The sequence below is a fragment of the Octopus bimaculoides genome, chromosome 12 (genome assembly GCF_046866305.1).
Source record: "Octopus bimaculoides isolate indiv1 chromosome 12, ASM4686630v1, whole genome shotgun sequence".
Lineage (NCBI taxonomy): Eukaryota > Metazoa > Mollusca > Cephalopoda > Octopoda > Octopodidae > Octopus > Octopus bimaculoides.
Window position 1 is genome coordinate 39,492,688 of NC_142939.1, and position 22,976 is coordinate 39,515,663.

Sequence of the window (22,976 nt, forward strand, 5' to 3'; positions counted from 1 at the left end):
CAGCATGGAAAACTAATGTAAAATGATAATGATGATGACAGTAGAGTATCACCTGTATGATATTGTCATCATCTTCATCAGATCAAGCTTGCTCAGCCTCCACTCAGCTCTCTCCTTCTCGCTTCCATGGTTCATATATCAGTTCTTCTAAATGACATCCTGTGTCAATTGTTAACTGATCAATGAATGTCTTCTTAGAGTGACCTATGCAATTTCAAATCATGTCCAGCTGTCACTAACCAGCTCTTCCTTAATTCTTCAGCAATGTCCAGCAAAATGGACCCTTCTTTCCCTCATAATGCCTGAGATTTTAAGAAACATGCATAATTATTCTTTGGTATGGGGTTCTTTCAAGAGATATCCCAAATGTCAAGAAGCTTTCAATATAGTTTCAAGACATTTGTTTAGTGTCCAGATGGAAAAACCATAAAGCTATGTAAACTTGATCAGTATTTGGAAGAAGTTCTTTGAGAAGATTTGATCTGCGTATAATACTGAGGCTTTTAATTGCTGCCCAAACTTTGCTGACATGTATCTGTAGGTAATGTGTTTTTCTTGAGGTAAAGGAAAGAATCTACTGGTTTTTATTGAGCTTTGAAGTTGTATGAGTTAAGGAGTACAAGAAAAGCTATATTATGTAATGGAAAAGCATTGAATATGAAATTTGTTTGATACAGCATTAAAGGTGGAAAGAGGGAAGTATTTAGAGTTGCAAGATAAATGTGTCCAGATAGCATAAAGGCAAAAGGCATCGACTTCCAACTGTTCTTTCAGTTCACAACATGCATTCAATATTGGCTGCTTTTGATCTTCCATGAGCAAGTGAGGCACAATTTTGTTGCAACTCTTTTCATTCGCAATTCCTTGCTCAAAATTTGTTGGTTGGAGCTCCAGGACACACCAGTCATATCAACAAGTTCATCAATTGTTCGGTGATTGTCTTCCAAGATCAGTTTATGAATTTTCAGGATGTTTTCATTCATTTGTGAAGTTGATAGTGGCCCTGAACAGGTTGGTCCTCAAGCAACAAGTGACCATTCCTAAAGCATGAAAACCACTTGTAAACTTGTGTTTTGCTCATGGCAGTGTCTTTATAAACTGTTTGAAGCATGACAACTGTTTCAGCTGCCATTTTCTCCAGCAGAAAACAGAATTTTATAGAAGTATGCTGTTCCTTCATTTCAACCATCGCAGAAAATTGACAAGCAGGGGAAAAGCACTACAAAACTAAGATGCACCACATGGCAGTAGGACTACAACCATTGCCGCAGGTCAGCAGACTGATGCCCGAGGGTTGCATCAAGTAGCTTTTAGTGGCAGAAGCTCATATGTAGGCATAGGACAGTGCTGGCAATGAAGCTGATGAGGATAAAGTGACTGGAGATTTCTAGAGGGATAAAATATATTTAAGACCTGCCATTCTGTATTGGTGATTAAAGAAGCTTTATATGAATGTGTGAAAAAAGATCTGAAACTGTGACACAATTCTGCAAAGTGTTATGGACTGTGAATGAAAGTTAGCTATAATCATTGTTGGAATAAAGATTAACCAATTTCATTTATTTATTTTTTTCCAGATGGTGCACATAGGTTTTGGTGTGTACATCCATTCTGACCAATATTTTGAGGTAATTCGTAAGAAGACTGATGGTCAAGCTATGGTACGAATTTTGATGAATTTCTTGTTCAGCAAGGACCAGATGAAAAGTGGGACTTTGTCTGTACGAGGATGTGGAAGGTTGTTAAACCCTTTGCTTACGAAAGCTATTATCTGTAAGTGAATCTTTATTATTATTATTGTTGTTAGCTAGCAGAATCGTTAGTGCACTGGGTGAAATGCTTAGCAGTATTCCATCCGTCTTTACATTCTGAGTTCAAATTCCACCAAGGTTGACTTTGCCTTTCGTCCTTTTGGGGTTGATAAAATAAGATCCAGGCCTTGTGTCTATAGTAGAAAGGATTATTATTATTATTATTAAGAAGGCAGCGGCTGGTAGAATCGTTACCGTGCTGGGCAAAATGCTTAGTGGTATTTTGCCCATTGCTACGGTCTAGGTTCAAATGTCACGAAGGTTTACTCTATCTTTTGGCTTGATAAAATGTCAGTTGAGCACTGGGCTGAATATTATTGACTACTCTGTTTCCACAAAATTCCAGGCCTTGTGCCTGCAGCAGAAAGGATTATTATTGTTATTATTATTATCAAGGGTGGTGAACTGGCAGAATTGTTAGCTCGCTGGATGAAATGCTTAGTGGTATTTCATCTGTCGCTACGTTCTGAGTTCAAATTCTGCCAAGGTTGACATTACCTTTAATCTTTTTGGGGTCAATAAAATAAGTACCAGTGAAACACTGGGGTTGATGTAATTGAGTAGTCTACCACCAAAAAATTTCAGGCTTTGTGCCTATAATAGAAAGGATTATTATTATTGTGGCAGTGAGCTGGCAGCATTTCATTTATTCTTTTCAGTCATTTGACTGCGGCCATGCTAGAGTATCGTCATTAGTCGAACAAATCGACCCTAGGACTTATTCTATTGGTCTCTTTTGCCGAACCGCTAAGTTACGGTGATGTAAACACACCAACATCAATTGTCAAGCGATGGTGGTGGGGGTGGGGACAAACAGCCATACATACGATGGGCTTCTTTCAGTTTCCATCTACCAAATCCACTCACAAGGCTTTGGTCAACCTGAGGTTATAGTAGAAGACACTTGCCCAAGGTGTAATGCAGTGGGACTGAACCCGGAACCATGTGGTTGGGAAGCAAGCCACTTATCACTCAGCCACTCCTGCGCCTGTATATATATATATATATATATATATATATATTCATTCTTAGTTCCAATTTCACAGGTCATATTTGCCTGTCATCCTTTCAAGGTTCATGAAATAAGAACCAGTTAAGAACCGGGGGTGGGGTCGATGTAATCGACTAGCTCCTTGCCCCTCAAATTCCATGCTTTGTGCTCATAATCGAGAAAATTATTTTTATCATCATTATCATCATTTTATTATTTTAATCCTTATTGACTCTGCAGTCTTGGCAAAAAAAACAAAAAAACCTTGCATGAAAGAAGATTGGTCAAAGGGACGCAACTCTGCAGTATTACTACTACTTCATACGTTAACAAAATTTAATTAAACACAAAAAAAAAACAAAAAAAAACACACACACACATGAACAAATAAATAAATAAAAACAAATACAAACGAACACGTATTAACAGAGTATATAGGTGATACAGACACTCACCATACACACATGCACTTACAAAAGACACAGACACATTGAAGGACACACATACAATAGGAATACAAAATATAAAATGGCTGATAGTTAGCAAGGTGAGACACACATAAGAAGGAAGGAAACAAAGGACCACTGATGAGGTCACAGAAGTGTGACGAAAGAACTCTGGCCGAAATAAGATTAAGATTAATGTAATATAAAGCTGAAGCAAATTAACACCAAATATACAGTGCGTGTGTTTTTATTGGTTAAACTGGCAATATGACCATCCCCAAGTACAACAACATCTGTTTCAACACACAATTTCACATCAAAAATCTTGCAAAACAAACATATATATATATATATATATATATATATATATATATATATATATATATATATATATATATATATATATATATAAAGGTTATGAAGGGTATTGAAGTTAAACAAACCCTAAAGATACAGGTAACACCGAGTAAGTGCTGTATACCAACTAGTTTTGCCCCTGTCGTTGTAGCAACATGAGCGGGGAATATAACATAGGTCGTGTATTAGCGTGTGTATGTATAAAGAAACAAAAGGATAAAGAGACCAATGGCAGAGTTAGAAATATATTTTATGGATAAAGTCTTACAGCTGTTTCAGGGAAAATCCAATGTATCCCTTCATCTTTCTTTATACATATGTATATGTATATGTGTATGTATGTATATGTGTATGTATGTATGTATGTATGTATATATATATATATATATATATATATATATAATGTATATATATGTATATGTAATCATCGTCAAACGTCCGCTTTCCATGCTAGCATGGGTTGGACGATTTGACTGAGGACTGGCAAGCCAGAAGGCTGCACCACTCTCCAATCTGATAAGGCAGAGTTTCTACAGCTGGATGCCCTTCCTAACGCCAACCACTCCAAGAGTGTAGTGGGTGCTTTTATGTGCCACCAGCACGAGGGCCAGTCACACGGTACTGGCAGCAGCCTCACTCAAAAAGGTGTTTTTTACATGCCACCTGCATGGGAGCCAGTCCAGCGGCATTGGCAACAACCTCGCTTGAATGATTTTCTAACGTTCCACCAGCACAATTGCTAGAAGGCGATGCTGGTAACGATTATGCTCAAATGGTGCTATTTACGTGCCACTAGCATGGAAGCCAGACAGCTGCTATGGCAACGAACATGCTCGGACAGTGCTGTTAGTGCTCCACTGGCACAAGTGCCAGTCATCGAATATGGTTCGATTTTGATTTCACTTGACCCAACAGGTCTTCGCAAGCAGAGTTTCGTGTCCAATGAAGGAGACGACGTTGGCATGGGTGCCTGTCGTCAAATTTAGTTCGGTTTCAATTTCACTTGCCTCAACAGGTCTTCGCAAGCGGAGTTTAGTATCCAAAGAAGGAAAGGTACGCATAAGTGGGCTGGCTATAGCCCTGGCAGAGGCCTTGGATTTAGGTCTCACTTGGCTTGCCGGGTCTTCTCACGCACAGCATATTTCCAAAGGTCTCGGTCAGAAGTCATTGCCTCAGAGAGGCCCAATGTTCAAATGTCTTGCCTCACCACCTCAGCCCAGGTCTTTCTGGGCCTACCCCTTTCACGGGTTCCCTCAACTGTTAGGGTGTGGCATTTTTTCACACAGCTATCCTCATCCATTCTCGCCACATGTCCATACCAGCGCAGTAGTCTCTCTTGCACACCACAACTGATGCTTTTTAGGTCTAACTTTTCTCTCAAGGTTCTAACTTTTCATATGTATATATGTATTTGTATATATCTATATATGTATTTGTATGTGTGTGTGTGTGTGTGTGTGTGTGTGTGTGTGTGTGTGTGTGTGTGTGTGTGTGTATACAAGGGTTGGACAAAATAATGGAAACCCCTTAAAATTTCAAACAAATTTATTTCAGTATGGGGCAAGATCGCCTTTGGCAGTAATTACAGCTTGAATTCTACAAGGTATGGACTCGTACAAAGTTTGAATTGTTTCCAAAGGAATTTTTGTCCATTCTCCAGCTAAAACAGTCTGCAGTTCTTGTAGTGATGACGGTGGAGGATATCGACTCCTTACTTGTTTTTCTAAAATGAACCATAAATGTTCAATAATATTGAGATCTGGGGACTATAGTAGCCAGATAAGATGTTCGACTTCACTAGAATGTTCCTCGTGCCATTCAATAACAACTTTAGCTGTGTGAATTGATGCAGTATCACCCTGAAAGATTGCATTTCCCTCCGGAAACAGTTATGCAACCATAGGATGAATTTGAACAGATAAAATACTTAAATAGTCTCGACTATTACTTCTGCTATGACTATTAATTCTTGATTATTAATTTTGCCATGAAGGGAAACCATTGGACCGATGGATTTCCAAGATATAGCCCCCAAATCATCACAGATCCTCCTCCATGTGTAACAGTTGGAAGAAGGCAGTCTGGGTCAAATGCTTCTTTTGGCTGTCTCCACATGTATACTTGGCTGGTGGTTGGAAATAAGGCAAAGGATGACTCGTCCAAGAAAATAACATTCTTCCACTGCTCTAGGGACCAATTCTGTAGGTTTTTACTCTACTCTAAATACTTTGTAACGTTTGTTTTTGAAAGAAGTGGTTTTCTGATTGCAGCCCTCCTATGAAATCTGGCTTTGTGCAGCTCCTGGCGAACAGTTTTTGTGGAAACTAGATTCTCGTGGTGGTCATTAGGCTCTACAGTAATTTTGGGAGCTGTACTTTTGTGATCCTTTCTAACAATTTGTGTAAGAGTCCGACAGTCCCTATCTGAAAGTTTTAATTTTCTTCCGGAGTTTTATGTCGACGAGGAAGTTTTTCCCTCTTTCTCAAAGGCTGTCATTACTTTTGAGACAGTACTTTTTGATACACCAAACATTTTGGCTGTTTTCATTACACTAGCGCCTGCCATACAAGCACCAACAATTTGACCGCTTTGAAAGTCTGATAGATCTGTCACTTTAATGAATTTTAATTACCTTTTGCTGATGATATCTGAAAAGAAACAGCAATTTTAGCAAAACATATTAAGCAACACTAATAATAAATCAAAAGACATAAAAATAAACAATCTTTGACGGTTTTTAGATATTTCAAAATTATGATGCTAGCTGTTTCCATTATTTTGTCCAACTCCTGTATGTATGTATGTATATATATATATATATATATATATATATATATATATATATATATATATATATATATATATATATATTTTGGCTCCTGTGTAGGTGGCATGTAAAAAACACCATTTGAGCATGGCCATTGCCAGTACCACCTGACTGGCCCTTGTGCCGGTGGCACGTAAAAGTACCTGCTACACTCTCAGAGTGGTTGGCGTTAGGAAGGGCATCCAGCTGTAGAAACTCTGCCAGATCAGATTGGAGCCTGGTGCAGCCATCTGGTTTGCCAGTCCTCAGTCAAATCGTCCAACCCATGCCAGCGTGGAAAGCGGATGTTAAACGATGATGATGGTGATGATATATATAGAAATATATGTAGTAAATCCAGAAAAAAAATACAAGAAAAAACATGAGGATGTGGTACATGTAAAGTATTAGCAGACGCTCAGGGAAGGAAAGAAAGATGGCTTAATGTTTCAAGCAATGCTCTTCTTCAGAAACAGAGTAAAGTCCAATAGAAAGGAAGATAGAGGAAGAAAATCGCCGATTTACATGTGGTTACTTTGTATGTATATATATATATGTATGTATATATAGATGTATATACATGTATATACATGTATATGTATATACATGTATATGTATATACATGTATATGTATATACATGTATATGTATATACATGTATATGTATATACATGTATATGTATATACATGTATATGTATATACATGTATATGTATATACATGTATATGTATATACATGTATATGTATATACATGTATATGTATATACATGTATATATATGTATATGTATATACATGTATATATATATATATATATATATATATATATATATATATATATATATATCATCGTTTAACGTCCGCTTTCCATGCTAGCATGGGTTGGACGAATTGACTGAGGACTGGTGAAACCGGATGGCAACACCAGGCTCCAATCTAATTTGGCAGAGTTTCTACAGCTGGATGCCCTTCCTAACGCCAACCACTCAGAGAGTGTAGTGGGTGCTTTTACGTGTCACCCGCACGAAAACGGCCACGCTCGAAATGGTGTTTTTTATGTGCCACCCGCACAAGCCAGTCCAGGGGCACTGGCAACGATCTCACTCGAAAATCCTACGGGAGCCAGTCAGGCGGTACTGGCAACGGCCACGCTCAAAATGGTGCATTTCATGTGCCACCCGCACAAGAGCCAGTCCAGGGGCACTGGCAACGATCTTACTTGGCTTGCCGGGTCTTCTCATGCACAACACATTTCCAAAGGTCTCGGTCAGTAGTCATCGCCTCGGTGAGGCCCAATGTACGAAGGTCTTGCCTCACCACCTCAGCCCAGGTCTTCCTGGGCCTACCTCTTCCACGGGTTCCCTCAACTGTTAGGGTGTGGCACTTTTTCACGCAGCTATCCTCATCCATTCTCACCACATGTCCATACCAGCGCAGTCGCCTCTCTTGCACACCGCAACTGATGCTTCTAATGTTCAGTTTTTCTCTCAAGATACTTACACTCTGACGGGTATTCACATTAACATTACACATCCAACGGAGCATACTGGCTTCATTCCTTGTGAGCTTACGTATGTCCTCAGCAGTTACAGCCCATGTTTCACTGCCATGTAGCATGGCTGTTCGTACGCATGCGTCATACAGTCTGCCTTTTACTCTGAGTGAGAGTCCCTTTGTCGCCAGCAGGGGTAAGAGCTCTCTAAACTTTGCCCAGGCTATTCTTATTCTAGCAGCTACACTTTCAGCGCACCCACCCCCACTACTAACTTGGTCGCCCAGATAGCGGAAGCTATCGACTACCTCTAGTTTTTCACCCTGGAATGAGATAGAAGTTGTTTCCTGTTTGTTTACAGTCTTTATTGCACCTGAACATCTGCCACAAACAAAAACTAACTTCCTAGTTAACCTGCCTTTGATGTTGCTGCACCTCTTATATGTCCATAGCTTGCACCGGGTACATCTTATAGAGTTACTACCTACTCCTTTTCTACATACTGAGCAGGGCCATCTACCTGATGGGGTTTGTGTTTTATCTACCTTCCTACTTATTAGGATTTTGGTTTTAGCTAGGTTGACTCTAAGGCCCTTCAATTCTAGACCTTGCTTCCACACCTGAAACTTCTCCTCTAGTTCTGATAGTGACTCCGCAATTAGGGCAAGGTCATCAGCATAGAGGAGCTCCCAGGGGCAACCTGTCTTGAACTCCTCTGTGATTGCCTGGAGGACTATGATAAATAAGAGGGGGCTGAGGACGGAACCTTGGTGGACCCCTACCTCTACCCGGAATTCATTGCTGTACTCATTTCCAACCCTCACCTTACTGGCAGCATCTCTGTACATGGCTTGCACAGCTCTCACTAACCATTCTTCTATCCCAAGTTTCCTCATTGACCACCAGATAAGGGATCGGGGGACCCTGTCAAAGGCTTTCTCCATGTCAACGAAAGCCAGGTACAGAGGTTTATCCTTAGCTAGGTATTTCTCCTGCAGCTGTCTCACTAGAAATAAGGCATCAGTAGTGCTTTTACCTGGCACGAACCCAAACTGCATCTCATCTAAATTGATTCGCTCCCTAATTAGTTGGGCTATGACCCTCTCTGTAACTTTCATAACCTGATCTAACAGCTTGATGCCTCTGTAATTATTTGTATCTAAAGCGTCACCTTTACCTTTGTAGCAGTTGACTATGATGCTGCTACACCAGTCATTGGGTATGACTCCTTCGTGTATCACCTGGTTCGTAATACGGGTGACTAGGCTATAGCCAACACTGCCAGATGTTTTGAGCATCTCTGCAGTGATTCCTGATGGGCCGGGGGCTTTCCTGGTCTTCATACTCTTAATTGCTTTATCTACCCTGGTACTATCAACTCGGATAGCTGGTCCCTCTATTGGGTCGACATACGGCAGGCTCTCTTCCTCCCATTCATTCTCTTTATTAAGCAATCTATCGTAGTGGCATCTCCAGACCTCCTCTTTCTTTACATCCTCATTTAGTGCAAGCATACCATCATCCATGTGAACACATTTCTCTCCTACAACATCACTATTCTCTCTCCTACACTGTCTTGCAACACGAAATAGGGTAAAAAATCATATATTAATTAATATCGATTAATTACCAGGAAGCTAGCACATTTAAAGAATCAAAGAGATTCAGAAACAGTATCTGCAATCTCAGGGGATTAAAGTATATTTTTATATACGTGGACATTCATACAAGATGTGATCTATTTCTAGCACATTGAATGTCCACGTTAGTGGTCAACGTTATATATAAAAAATATATATATATATATATATATATATATATATTAACCCGTAATACATGAGTTCCTCAAATAGTTCTAGTATAACATGTCATTAACTCCCTCATATGTTAGAAGATAAAAATAGATTACGATTGACATAATCTATCTAAACATTCTTTATTTTATTAACCTAAATTAGAACACATATAAAATCTTTGAACATAAAAAAGCGCATAATTTTTGGTTTATTTCATAGTATAATCCACCCATAATAATTACATAATATACAATGCTTTATTAACCTTACTTCTTTTCCATACTTAATTATACCTCAATATCATTATTTTACGACTTCCGATTTATTCACCAATTGGCTTAGCAATAATAAGAGTTATTATGTTCCTGGCTTTTTTAATGAGAGTTCTCTAAATCTACGATCATAATTCATCATTTCAGCGTTCCTAGAAACATCTTTAATTTCTATCATTCATAGTTTAAATATTTATTCTCGTAACAAAACATATCCCAATCATTTTAATATCTCATTATTTGACGAAAAATTTACTGGTCAGCATAATATATTGTGATTTTCAAATCTCGATAAAACTTTTACACTAACAAATATGTTACGGAATTACTGTAGTAAACCTTATTTATAATTTTGACTTTGTCTTCTTAAGCAAGATTTACTCTTTAAACCCCTAATTCAGCCCAACTTTTCTAGCATATAATAATAAAGTAATCATTTCATGTGAATTAATGGACAACCCATTAACTTCATTATTCTTTAATTCATTAATTAATTTTCATTCATTTAACATCTCATTCACTTATATATGAATTACCTTCAGATGAGTATCTATATAAATTCATGTAACAACAAATACATAAAAAATATATATGTATGTATAATGGTACGTGTATAAGTGTTTATATATACACGTGTATCTGTGGGAGAGTGTGTGTATATATATTCATGTTTCTGTATGAAACTAGATGTGTTTGTATAGATTTTTGTGTACATATATGTATTATTATTATTTTTTTTCTATTATTTATAAAAAAATATATAAATATGCATCTATGTATGCTTAATTGGATGTATGTATATTTTTGTGCACAGATATATTTATGCAAATTTTTTTTATATATATTCATATATGAGTGTATTTGTGAATATGTATGGGTGCGTATATGTATATATATATATATTGAGAACAATTTAGGTCTTAATAGACACAAAATGTGATCTATTTCTAGCACATTAATTGTCCACGTTAGTGGTCAACGTTATATATATATATATATATATGTGTGTGTGTATATGTATATGTGTATATGTATGTATCTGTGTGTGTATATGTGTATGTATATATGTGTATATATGGATGTATATGTATATATATGTATATTTATATATATATATATGTATGTATATGTATGTATGTGTGTATGTATATATATGTATGCATGTATATGTATGTGCGTGTGTATTTGTGTATATATATATATATATGTATATATGTGTGTGTGTATATATATATATATATATATATGTACTTGTATATATGTATATATATATGTGTGTATATGTATGTTTATAGGCGTAGATGCATATATATATGTATGTGTATGTTTGTTTTTATGTATATATGAGTATCGATGTGTATATATGTGTATGTGTGTATGTGTATATGTATATGTGTATATATATATATATATATATATATATACATATGTATATATGTATACATATGTATATGAGTATGTGTATGTATTGATATATGGATATGTATATGTATATGTGTGTATATATATGTATATGTGTGTGTGTGTTCGTATGTATATGTGAGTGTTAGTTTTGACGTGGGTGTGTATATAAATATGCATATTTGAACTTATTGGAGGAAATGTAGGTCTGTTTGTGTATATATATGCGCATACACATAAGTATAAGTGTTTATATACATTCATCTCAATATTTTCATAGAAACACAGTATTAACCCCGTTTATAATGCCTTTTTATTACATAACATTCCTTTCCCAAAAAATTTTTTTATTGTATTTATATCATCCTATCTACTCCAAAATCTACACTCTGAATTTTCCTTCCCTCTCTCTCTCCTTTTTTTTTTTTTTTTTTCTCTCTTCCTTCCTTTCTTGTCCTAAGTACTATCTGGTAGCGTCCACATCTCTAACGGTTTTTTCAAATGAATTACGTTATAACCTTATCCAACTATAGTTCTCATACTCGGTCATAATGTCTTACGTTTAAGATGATCCCCATACATTTCCCTGAGGAGAAGTCTACATTTTTAACATCGACGATTCCTATGGATCGCTTAAATTGTAATTCTTTGAAACATATGTCGGAATAAAGTATGCAGTTATAACATGCGTTCACTCCATTCCTTAAATTTATATATACTCAAATGCCCAAAATATCAAGGAGTTTCTGCCTCAAAAACAGGAATTACACCACAGTTATTTTGTGATCTTTGCTACCCTGGTTTCTATTAACCCATTTATTCTATCCGAATTATTATTAATTAGGATAAAATAAATACATATAATTAAATATATATATATATATATATATATATATATATATATATAGTTAATTCGAGTAAGTTATATCCTCATTAGGGATTATATAATCCAAAGTATTCCACTGAAGAAGTCTTACTCCCATATAGTTGGAATGCTCAGAACTTCTGATCAACTTGGTGATAGGACTGAAACATATATGTAGGTTCTTTTATTTTATTTTTTGAGCTTCACAACTTGTAATCAATTTATTTGTACTGTTATGGTTTTTAAAGAAAATTTTCATCATTTTATAACACACAAATTATTCATGCATTTATTATTTCTCCATTTTTATTTTTTTCCCCTATACATACTTACACACACACACACAACAGGCTTCTTTCAGTTAAGGCTTTGATCAGCCCAAGGCTATAGTAGCCATGCAATGGAACTGAACTCAGAACCATGTGGTTGGGAAGGAAACTTATTACACAGCCATGTCATCTTTCATATTTGTTTAAGAGTTACTTAACACAAAAAAAGAAAAACCCAGTAAAGTCCCTTGTCATAATTCACTTGTATTGGATTGACCTTTTTACTTGAAGTAACATTATGTAAATTCTGTGAAGGCCTTATTTTGTGAATTGATTTTGATTTTCCAGTGTGGGTTCAGAAGAACCAAGAAGGTAATTGTTCCCCAGTGACTCTGCGACAAGCTATGTACAGAAAACTTTCATATCATAAATGGAGAGCGAAGAAAGAGGTAAAAACTAGTATTCATTGATCTACTATTTTGGTTTGAATAATTCTTATCTTTAGTAAGCCCCCTGTATATTTTTTGTACCCCTTTTTAACCCTTTAGTGTTCAGATTAATTTGTAAAACGTAATGCTTACTTGTTCACATTATTTTGAATTATTCAGGCCCAAGAGGGGTTTCCACAATATTTGCTTGTAAGTTTGTTAATTTTTTACATACAGATTCTAAATTTTGTTAGTGGGTGTTTATATGCCTGCAGATTATAGTTTTGTAATTTTAGCTGATCTTGCTGATTAAATTTGACTTTTCTGGGCAAGTAAATATAATTAATAGGTGTGAAAGCAATAACATTATGGATAAACACTAAAACTGAAATTCTTAATGCATCTTATCTGTTGGATTTGTTATTAAAATTATCCCAGATGTCAACCACCAACAATTTTGCCACTTTTCAAGATGATGTACATTAATTTGAATTAATTAAAATACAGGTGTAATCGGTATAAGATTTTATTCTTTCTCTATGTTTCATTCAAACATTTTCATTGAAAATAAGCTACAAAACTCCTTTGCTAGTCACTATACCATTGGCTATGTACTCTTATACAATTTAATGAATACATTTACATAACAGAATGCATTTAATAAAAAAAGCTCATTAACAGGTGAGGCAAAGGTGAATATAGGTATGTAACACTGAAAATTTATATGTATTTCTCACTTTCACATATTATTTGTAATAAAATGAAAGGATTATATGATAGTATTACTATCAAACAACAAAATATAGTAATGCCATATTTCTATCATGAAACTGTCCAAAGTATCCTTTACACAAGGGCACTTTGCAAAATGAATACATATATGAGGTCTCAACCTGATAACCTTTTGCAGTTTTTCTTTTTTGCAGCAAACACAGTCTGCAAACTGTTTTCCTTCTATTTATTTTTCCCACTTCATAGAAGTCAATATTTTCTCTGTTGACATCCACCTCAGTTAATTTTGCTTTTCTCCCAGTTCTGTGCTTTCTGGAAGAAAAGCCCTTGTGTAACTAAGATGCGATGTCAACCCGAAATTTCAAATGGTCGTAGTCCTTTGGTGGCTCTTTGCATAAACAATATATAAATTAACTATAGTTAGACATAATGCTGGAGAGATATGGATCACCATTACCTTATATCAGGATTCCAGTAGTTCCACAGTCGAGGAAGCTGCTTGATACCAAACATGTTTACAGTAAAAAAAGTTTGCATTTCTGCTGTGTCAGTTGGCTGCCATAGTGGATCAGGTCTTCCACAAATGGAAGTTATGTGTTGAGAATATTTGTTTCCTCCGTGACAGTTTCAAAAGACTTTTTGGTAAAAATAAAAATAAATAGTCCAATGGTTGAGCATCGGGAGGTGGACTGGATTGTGGACTAGTCTTTTCTCTGAAATCGGGAATTCCGGTTGATGTAGTAATATTTAACCATGTTGCTGTAATGTTTTCGATATCATTTTCATCACTTTCATTATAAGAAAGATGAAGATTCACAAATGTCAATATGATTCATCCGAAGACAAATCACTGTTGTTTTCGTTTATATTTTGTACATCATCAAAAGTAAAAGTTGGAATTGCTACTTGCTGACGCCATATCATTAAAAACTAAGATGTATACTTATCTTCAAATGTTGAAAAAACCAAGAAGTCTCAAAAGTTTCACCGTATTTTTACTTACATAAAGGCGAGAAAGGCTTTATCTCGCATTATCTCAAAGCTACGAGAATTCAATAATGTGATTTATTCCTTTAGCGATTTCGTAGAGGAATCAGATGCGGCTGGATTTGGCCTGTTCAAACAAATAAAGGGGAATAATTTTCAGCCGGTTTGTGCGAGTCTAAACACTAAAGAGTTAAGACATATGGCTTTATAAAGGGGTATAACTTAGTTTGGGTTAGTGATCGTTTTTGAAGAAAACCTAATGGACAAATTTAATCACAATAAATTTTGGTGACATGTTTTTGAGGACTATCCTTGTGATTGTGATTATTTAAACAACATTTTTTTTTCTTTCTTTTCGTTGTTCTCTGTCTATTTTTTCATGTTTACATAGGTTGAGCATTGAAGCATTACTTCACACCCAGTCACTAACCCTTACCAGTTTTCCTGAGTATGGGACTTTACATTCCACGTGTCTTTGAAAGTTCAGAGCTGCAGGACGTTTTGCTAATGTGAAATGTGAACCATTTTACTATTTCACTTCTTTTTGCTCATATTGTTGTTATTTTTGCATAACATTTAATATTTGTAAAACACTTTGACTTTCTTTTCTCTTATCCAACTTGGCTGTCTGTCAGTTATGACAATCAGTGTTCCATTGATCCAATCAGTGGAACAGCCTGCTCCTGAAATTAACGTGCAAGTGGCTGAGCACTCTGCTGACACATGTACTCTTAAGGAGGTTCAGCATGATAGAGAATGTGACAGGGCTGGTCCCCTTTGAATTACAGGTACATCTATCATTTTTGCCAGCTGAGTGGACTGAAATAATGTGAAATAAAGTGTGTTGCTCAAGGACACAACATGCTGCCGGGAATCGAACTCACGACCTTACGAACCCGAGCCCAAATACCCTAGCCACTAAGCCATGCGCCTTCACCTATCCAACCTATATTCTTTTGGCAACAGTCTAGTCAGTTACTCCATAGAACTTTGCTTTTCTTTCGTCTCTATATTCTTCTAAAGTACCAAGTAACAAATGCAGAACTCATTGAATATCAATATGACAAATACTGTTGGTGTTGTATTAGGAGTTTGTTGTAATTGCTGGTTGGAGCGATTAGTTATCTCCCTTGATGGTGAGAGATCTGTGACACTAGCACAAGCTTGAAATTGCTGAAAAAAAATATCAAAACAACTTGAAAAAAATTACTCATTAAAAAGCCTGTTTCAAAATGAATTTGATAATTGCTGTGAAATGTTTAGAACCCCCCCCCCCCCCCCCCCCAAAAAAAACCGCTGGTACTTAATCAACTGAAACTCACAAACTGTACCATAAAAAGTTGTAAAACATTTTCATTGACATTATTTCAATGACATTGTCTGAAGACATCAGTATCACATTTTCAAAAGAAAGGCTTCACAGTCACCAGGTGAAACTGTTTGTCTTGACCACACACCCATGCTTGCTTGCATCTGTTTGTGTGAAATAAATGTAAGTCTCTCATAATTCTATTTTACCATCTGTTGTTAACTTTTGCTTCCGTTCTTTATTTCAGCATGTGATGCAAGCATTTTCTCTGAAGAGCGATCCAAGCATTACTACAATCATCAAAGAAGAAAGTGATGAGAACAACTTTGTTGAGCCACCAGTGTCTGTAACTTCTGCGTCTGTGAACTCGTTGTCGTTGTTGGGTAGCTTCAGCAGTACGGCTGTACCTTCCAACAGCTCTGTAACAAACACCAATATTATTTCTACAAACACCAACCAAAACGATGTCAACATACCGAATATCGCGGCCATCAAACAACAAATTCATCAGTTAAACCAACAAGATACCATTAACCGGATTACGTTGCACCAGCAACAATCTGCACAGACATTGTTACCGTTTGAACTGTTACCTCAGAATAACGAGGGTTCAACGTCACTTCTGACCAGTGCCAATGCCACTGATTCAACTAGTATATTGACTCCTTTAGAACTGATTGCCAAAGAGAAAGGTGGAATCACGGTGAATATGGACTGCCTCAACACGTTGTTGTCGTTTGTGTGCTGTCCGACGTGTCATTCGCCTGTCAATCACAAAGAAACTATTCAGGGTTTTAAAACTGGAATTCTCTATTCTTTGCAGTTATTCTGCATAAATGGACACCTTATTGGAAACCCTTCATAATACTTGTGACACAAATCACAAGACCACTTCCCTAACAAAAAATTCAAAGACACTGAAAGAAAAAAAGAAAATCTATTTTTTTTCTTTTGAAATTTTTAATTATTTTGTTGATATTCTATAGACGTTTTTGACAAAGTTATGATGATGTCTATTTTTATCCAGAATTCTGATATCTTGAAAGAAAAAAAAAATCTCTCAAAATTTCTTATGTCACAATGGATTTTTAAAGGTTTTTTTTTTAAACGTTTCCTTTATGGGCAGGTCCCTTTCAGATGTTTATGTGAATATCAGCTACATTACTCATTAACTATAGTAATTAATAATGGCTTTTCTCATTTGCAACATTTAGACTAAATGTTTCCTCCTGTGTAACCAGTAGAGAAAGACTTGCACGTGTGTGTGTGTGTGTGTGTGTGTGTGTATATAAAACCAACACATGGGGCTCTTGGGCCTTGGGTCACCCTGTTGCTTCTGCTAAATATATATATATATATATATATATATATATGTGTGTGTGTGTGTCTAATGTATATAAACTTTATATAAACATGCATATATATTATACATATCATTTTACTTACACACGCACGCGCACGCACACACACACACACACTCTCTCATTCTCTCTCTCTTTCTCTCTCTCTCTTTCTCTCTCTCTCTCTCTCTCTCTCTCTCTCTCTCTCTCTCTCTCTCTCTCTCTCTCTCTCTCTCTCTCTCTCTCTGAAACAATCTCACTGGATAATAGGTGTCATTAATTCAAAACTGCATCATTCTGTTTTTAGCTGTAAGTGTTGGACAAGTTACTGCTAAGACAACAGTGATGAAATGTAGTTGTTACTGATGTCTTGCCCTTGTGATAATGGTTAAACTATAGGAATTAATTAATCAATTAACCCACCTACAATCAGCATATCTAATATGGCACTTATATTACCAACTGTGAAGTTCATCTCTGGGTTTTTTGTTTTTTATTTACTATAGTGAATTAACGGACTACCGTACACAGAAAGTTAAATGAGAACATCTCTTCTTCATTTGTTCTAGTTTCACAGATCAATGCTTTGTTTGATCACAATCATAGAACACTTATTTTGGTTATTGCTTGTAAAAACACTTCTTTGCAGTTTTATTTCTCATCTCTAATTTATTCTGTATATATAACCCTGTACATAGCTGCTATGTATATACCTATACATATAGATATATATATGTGTGAATTTGTGTTGCAAGATTCTTGGTGTGAAACCATGTGTTGAAACAGATATTGTTGTATTTCAGATGATCATTTTTTTCTCTTTGCCAAATAAGCTCATGCACTGTATATTTGTTCTTCACTCGTTTATTACTGTTCTTATTCTAACTCATGTCCATTATCCAGAGCAAGAGCACACATAGTGTTGCTGAGGAGGTCACAGATGTGTGACGAAAGATTTCAGGAAACGGACATGAGTTAGAATAAAAACAGTAATAAACGAATGAAGAACGAATATATAATGTGTGTATTTATTTGGCAAAAATGAGAAAAAAATGACCACCCGGAAATACAACAATATTTACACATTTGTTGCAAATTTGAATGTTGATATCTATTTTCTTTTAAAATGGAAGATCGTCAGTTCAAATTCCCTTCACATTGCATTAAATGTTGGCCAAGCTGTTTTATTGTAAATATATTTCTTTTCTACTAATTAAAACAATCGCTTAAGTTAATTAGAACAACATGATGATAAATCACTTTCTCGTTAAGAATGTATATTTATATTAATGATGTATTTACTAGAAATGGTTGAATGAATTGGACTGTCATTTCCCATTTTTCTCTCTCAGGACTGACGTGTAAATCTAAGAATACACACATACATGTATATATGTATGTGTGTGTGAATGTATCTATATATATGTGTGTGTATATGTAGATATGTGTATGTATATATGTGCGTGTATGTATATATGTGTGTGGGTATATGTGTGTATGTGTATATATGTGTGTGGATCTATGTATATATGTGTGTATGTGTATATAATTGTGTGTGTGTGTGTGTCTACATAGCCATGTGTGAAAGTATTGTTTCAGAGAATGACTGGAATATACCAGAGCCAATATATTGTGTAGATAAATACTTTGCGAAAGTTAGTGAATAGTTTGGTAAATTCTTAATACTGAGATGGTTTTGGTTTTTTCTGTAGGATATTTTCATTTCCCACATCACTTAATGTTTGACATCATAGCAAAAATAGAAAATAATAAGAAAAAATAAGCCAACCCCATTTATATTTACAGTAATTGTTATCAGGTGTCTGTGAGGTGCTTACAGACAAATGTGACAAATATTGTATAGGTGTAGTGGCCATGTGGATAAAAATTCTCTCTTTTTCTGTATGGCTACTGCAATAACAACAAACACATGTTTAGTTGCAGTCTGTTTGTTTTCTTCAGTATAGTCACTGCTGCAAGTAAAAGATTTTAACAGTCCTTGGTCTGCTCCATGTTCCATGGAATTTAACAAATGATCTGCAGGAATTCTTGGAGCACTTCTAAGCCAGGATTCAGTCAGAAGTTACAAACAAGCTGGTTCTACTTTTGCTGGATGCAGGGCCTCTCAGTTTGACCTTATTTGTTATGTGAAGGGAAGGGTTGTGGGGTTGCATTCATAAACATGACACTTCATTTCATAGAGTGCTCCAGTTTGTTTTGTTGAAAATAAGTACTGGTGCTTCTCTCTGTCTCTCCCCCTCCTCGCCTCTCTCTCTCTCCCCCCCTTCCCTTTTCTCTCTCCTCTCTCCCTTCCCTGCTCTCTCTTTCTCTCCCTTCCCTTCCCTGCTCTCTCTTTCTCTCCCTTCCCTTCCCTGCTCTCTCTTTCTCTCCCTTCCCTTCCCTGCTCTCTCTTTCTCTCCCTTCCCTTCCCTGCTCTCTCTTTCTCTCCCTTCCCTTCCCTGCTCTCTCTTTCTCTCCCTTCCCTTCCCTGCTCTCTCTTTCTCTCCCTTCCCTTCCCTGCTCTCTCTTTCTCTCCCTTCCCTTCCCTGCTCTCTCTTTCTCTCCCTTCCCTTCCCTGCTCTCTCTTTCTCTCCCTTCCCTTCCCTGCTCTCTCTTTCTCTCCCTTCCCTTCCCTGCTCTCTCTTTCTCTCCCTTCCCTTCCCTGCTCTCTCTTTCTCTCCCTTCCCTTCCCTGCTCTCTCTTTCTCTCCCTTCCCTTCCCTGCTCTCTCTTTCTCTCCCTTCCCTTCCCTGCTCTCTCTTTCTCTCCCTTCCCTTCCCTGCTCTCTCTTTCTCTCACTTCCCTTCTCTCTCTCTCTTTCTCTCACTTCCCTTCTCTCTCTCTTTTTCTCTCCCTTCCCTTCTATCTCTTTCTCTCCCTTCCCTCCTCTCTCTTTCTCTCCCTCTTTCCTTCCCTTTCCTCCTCATCTCCCCTCTGCCTCTATCTCCCCTTTCTTCTCCCTTTTCTCCTCTCTTTCCTCCTTCTCTTCCCACTGGTTCAAGGGTGGAAGGGCTGAGAGAATGGCCCTGTCTGTATGTGACTGCATAGACACCAAAACCAATGGTCCATGCTAGTAAATCATACTCCCTAGTGATGATCATGGCTGTCCTGGTTATAATGTCAGGCTGAAGTACAAAGTTTTAACGCCTGATTCATGTCCAGGTAGCCTACAGTCTTCTCATCAATTCTACCATTTTGCCAAAAGCTATGGTACCAACCATTTCAAAACTAGTCATTGTTAATTGGTTAATTATTATCGTTTTTTTTTATTTCAATCTTCATTTGTCTTCAGCAAATCCCCTCCCATTGTCCATCACATTTGCTAAAGTTTTTGTCAACCCATTCAAGCGTAACATCAAAACCATTTTTATCATTGTGGATATATCTCTCCTTCCTTCCTCCCTCCCTCGTTAAAATTAATTGATCAAATATTAAAAGATGGTTATTTTTGCTACCCCCCTCTCTACCCTTTCATATGGTTTGTGGCATCTATTACAGGTTCCTTCCCTTTTGTTTCTTTACTCAGATAGGTGGAAGGGGTTCTGTTTGGGAGTTTGCTAAAGACATTAGTTTTATCCCTCTTTCATTACACTTGTGATGCCAGTCCAGTTGTCCTTACAACCTGCTTGTGCATCACATTTTTCCTTCAGACTGAGTTAAAACAGTCGCTATTATTATTATTTATTATTGTTATTATCAAAGGCGGTGAGCTGGCAGAATCGTTAGTATGGTGGGTGAAACGTTTTCTGGTATTTAGTCTGTCATTATATTCCTAATTCAAATTCTGCCGAGGTCAACTTTACCGTTTATCCTTTCAGGATCGATAAACTAAGTACCAGTTATGCACTGGGGTTGATGTAATTGACTATTCCTCTTCCCCAAATTTCAGGCCTTGTGCCTCTGGTAGAAAAGGTTATTGCTATTATTACGATGAGCTGGCAGAATTGTTAGTGTGCCAGACAAAATGCTTAGTGTTTCGCCTGTCACTATGTTCTGAGTTCAAATTCCACTGAGGTTGACTTTGCCTTTCATCCTTTTGGGATCTATAAATTAAGTACCAGTAAAACACTGGGGTCGAGGTGATCGACTGGTCCCCTCCCCCAAAATTGCTGCCCTTGTTAAGGATTATTATTATTATTATTATTATTATTATCATCATCAGGATGGTGAGCTGGCAGAATTGTTAGCACGCTGGACAAAATGCTCAACAGCATTTTGTCTGTCTTTACATTGTGAGTTCAAATTCCGCCAGGGTCAACTTGCCCGTCATCATTTCAAGGTCGATTAAATAAGTACCAACTATACACTGGGGTCGATGTAATCGACCGTCTCCTCCCCTCGAAATTGTTGGCCTTGAGCCAAAATTTGAAACCAATGTTATTTTTTGTTGTTTTTGTTTTTTAAAATATTTTTTTTTTGGCTCTCTTTTCTGTAATTTTAATCCTTTTTGTAAATGCCTCTCCTCATTTCAATAGATGTTTGGCGTGTGTACATCTCTGGAATTGGCAGATATTTCAGATATAATTCTTTATATATTTATTTAATCTTATAATATTCTGAAACTGCCATATTCGTCATGTATCTTTACTGTAATATTAAAAAAAAAAAAGTGAAACAAAAAACAAACAAATATCTTAAATGATATTTTAAAAGTATATTAGTTTTTTTTCTTTTCATTTTGTTTTCTTATTAATTTGCAGATAATCAACCAATTATTGTTAATTATTTTGTTCAAATCAAGATGGCGAGCTGGCAGAATCATTAGCACACCGGGCAAAATGCTTAGCGGTATTTCATCTGTCTGTAACTTCTGAGTTCAAATTCCGCCAAGGTTGACTTCGCCTTTCATCCTTCCAGGGTCGATAAATTAAGTACTAGTTGCATACTGGTGTCGATCTAATCGACGGGCCCCCTCCCCCAAAATTTCAGGCCTTGTGCCTAGAGTAGAAAATTGTTCAAATCTCACCAATGCTGACTTTGCCTTTTGGGACAGGGGGTGAGATTGTAGATAAACTAAATACCAGTGGTATACTGGGGTTGATTTAATTGACTAAATCCATCTTCAAAGCGTGCAGTCATAGATCTCTGTTGGAAATAATCACTGTTGACATTAATGTTACAAGCCATAATTGTGATTATGTTGTTACTTAAATTGCTACAGCTCATTGACATAAAATCTCGTAACTGTTCTGAGTTGAAATGTTTGATTGATTTCAAACTTACAGCATTTGCAGTTATTGATCTTGGGAAAGAAATATATTTTAGTTATTATTGTCTCTCTCCCTCTCTCTTATATATATATATATATATATATATTACGGAGATGTACTTGCATAGCAAGTGACCTGATCTGAGATCATGTGCTGAAACAAACAATTGTAGCGTGGAAGGTATTTATAAGCCATTTTAAAATACACAAAAAAACCGCTAGATTCACTTCAACATTTAAATTTAATTTATCAATCTAGCGGTTTCTTTCTATATTTTTAAATGGCTTATAAACACCTTCCACACTGCAATTATATACATGTATATATCTGAGAAATAAGGATAAACACAACTTTATACATACTCATATATCATCATCATCGTTTAACGTTTGCTTTCCGTGCTGGCATGGGTTGGACGGTCTGACAAAACTAGCAAGCTGGGAGGCTTGTTGAAGACTGGCAAGCCAG

General features: G+C 36.5%; 1 protein-coding gene across 1 annotated transcript in view; it reads left to right on the top strand.

The window, feature by feature from the left end:
- Nucleotides 1-21,953, top strand: part of LOC106879503 (uncharacterized) — a 51,147-nt gene extending 29,194 nt beyond the window's left edge. Inside the window, exons 3-5 of the mRNA XM_052972147.2 lie at nt 1,578-1,773; nt 12,852-12,952; nt 16,207-21,953. Of these exons, the coding sequence (XP_052828107.2) occupies nt 1,578-1,773; nt 12,852-12,952; nt 16,207-16,824 (915 nt within the window). The 3' untranslated portion in view covers nt 16,825-21,953. The remainder of the gene's footprint in view (nt 1-1,577; nt 1,774-12,851; nt 12,953-16,206) is intronic.
- Nucleotides 21,954-22,976: the final 1,023 nt, after the last annotated feature.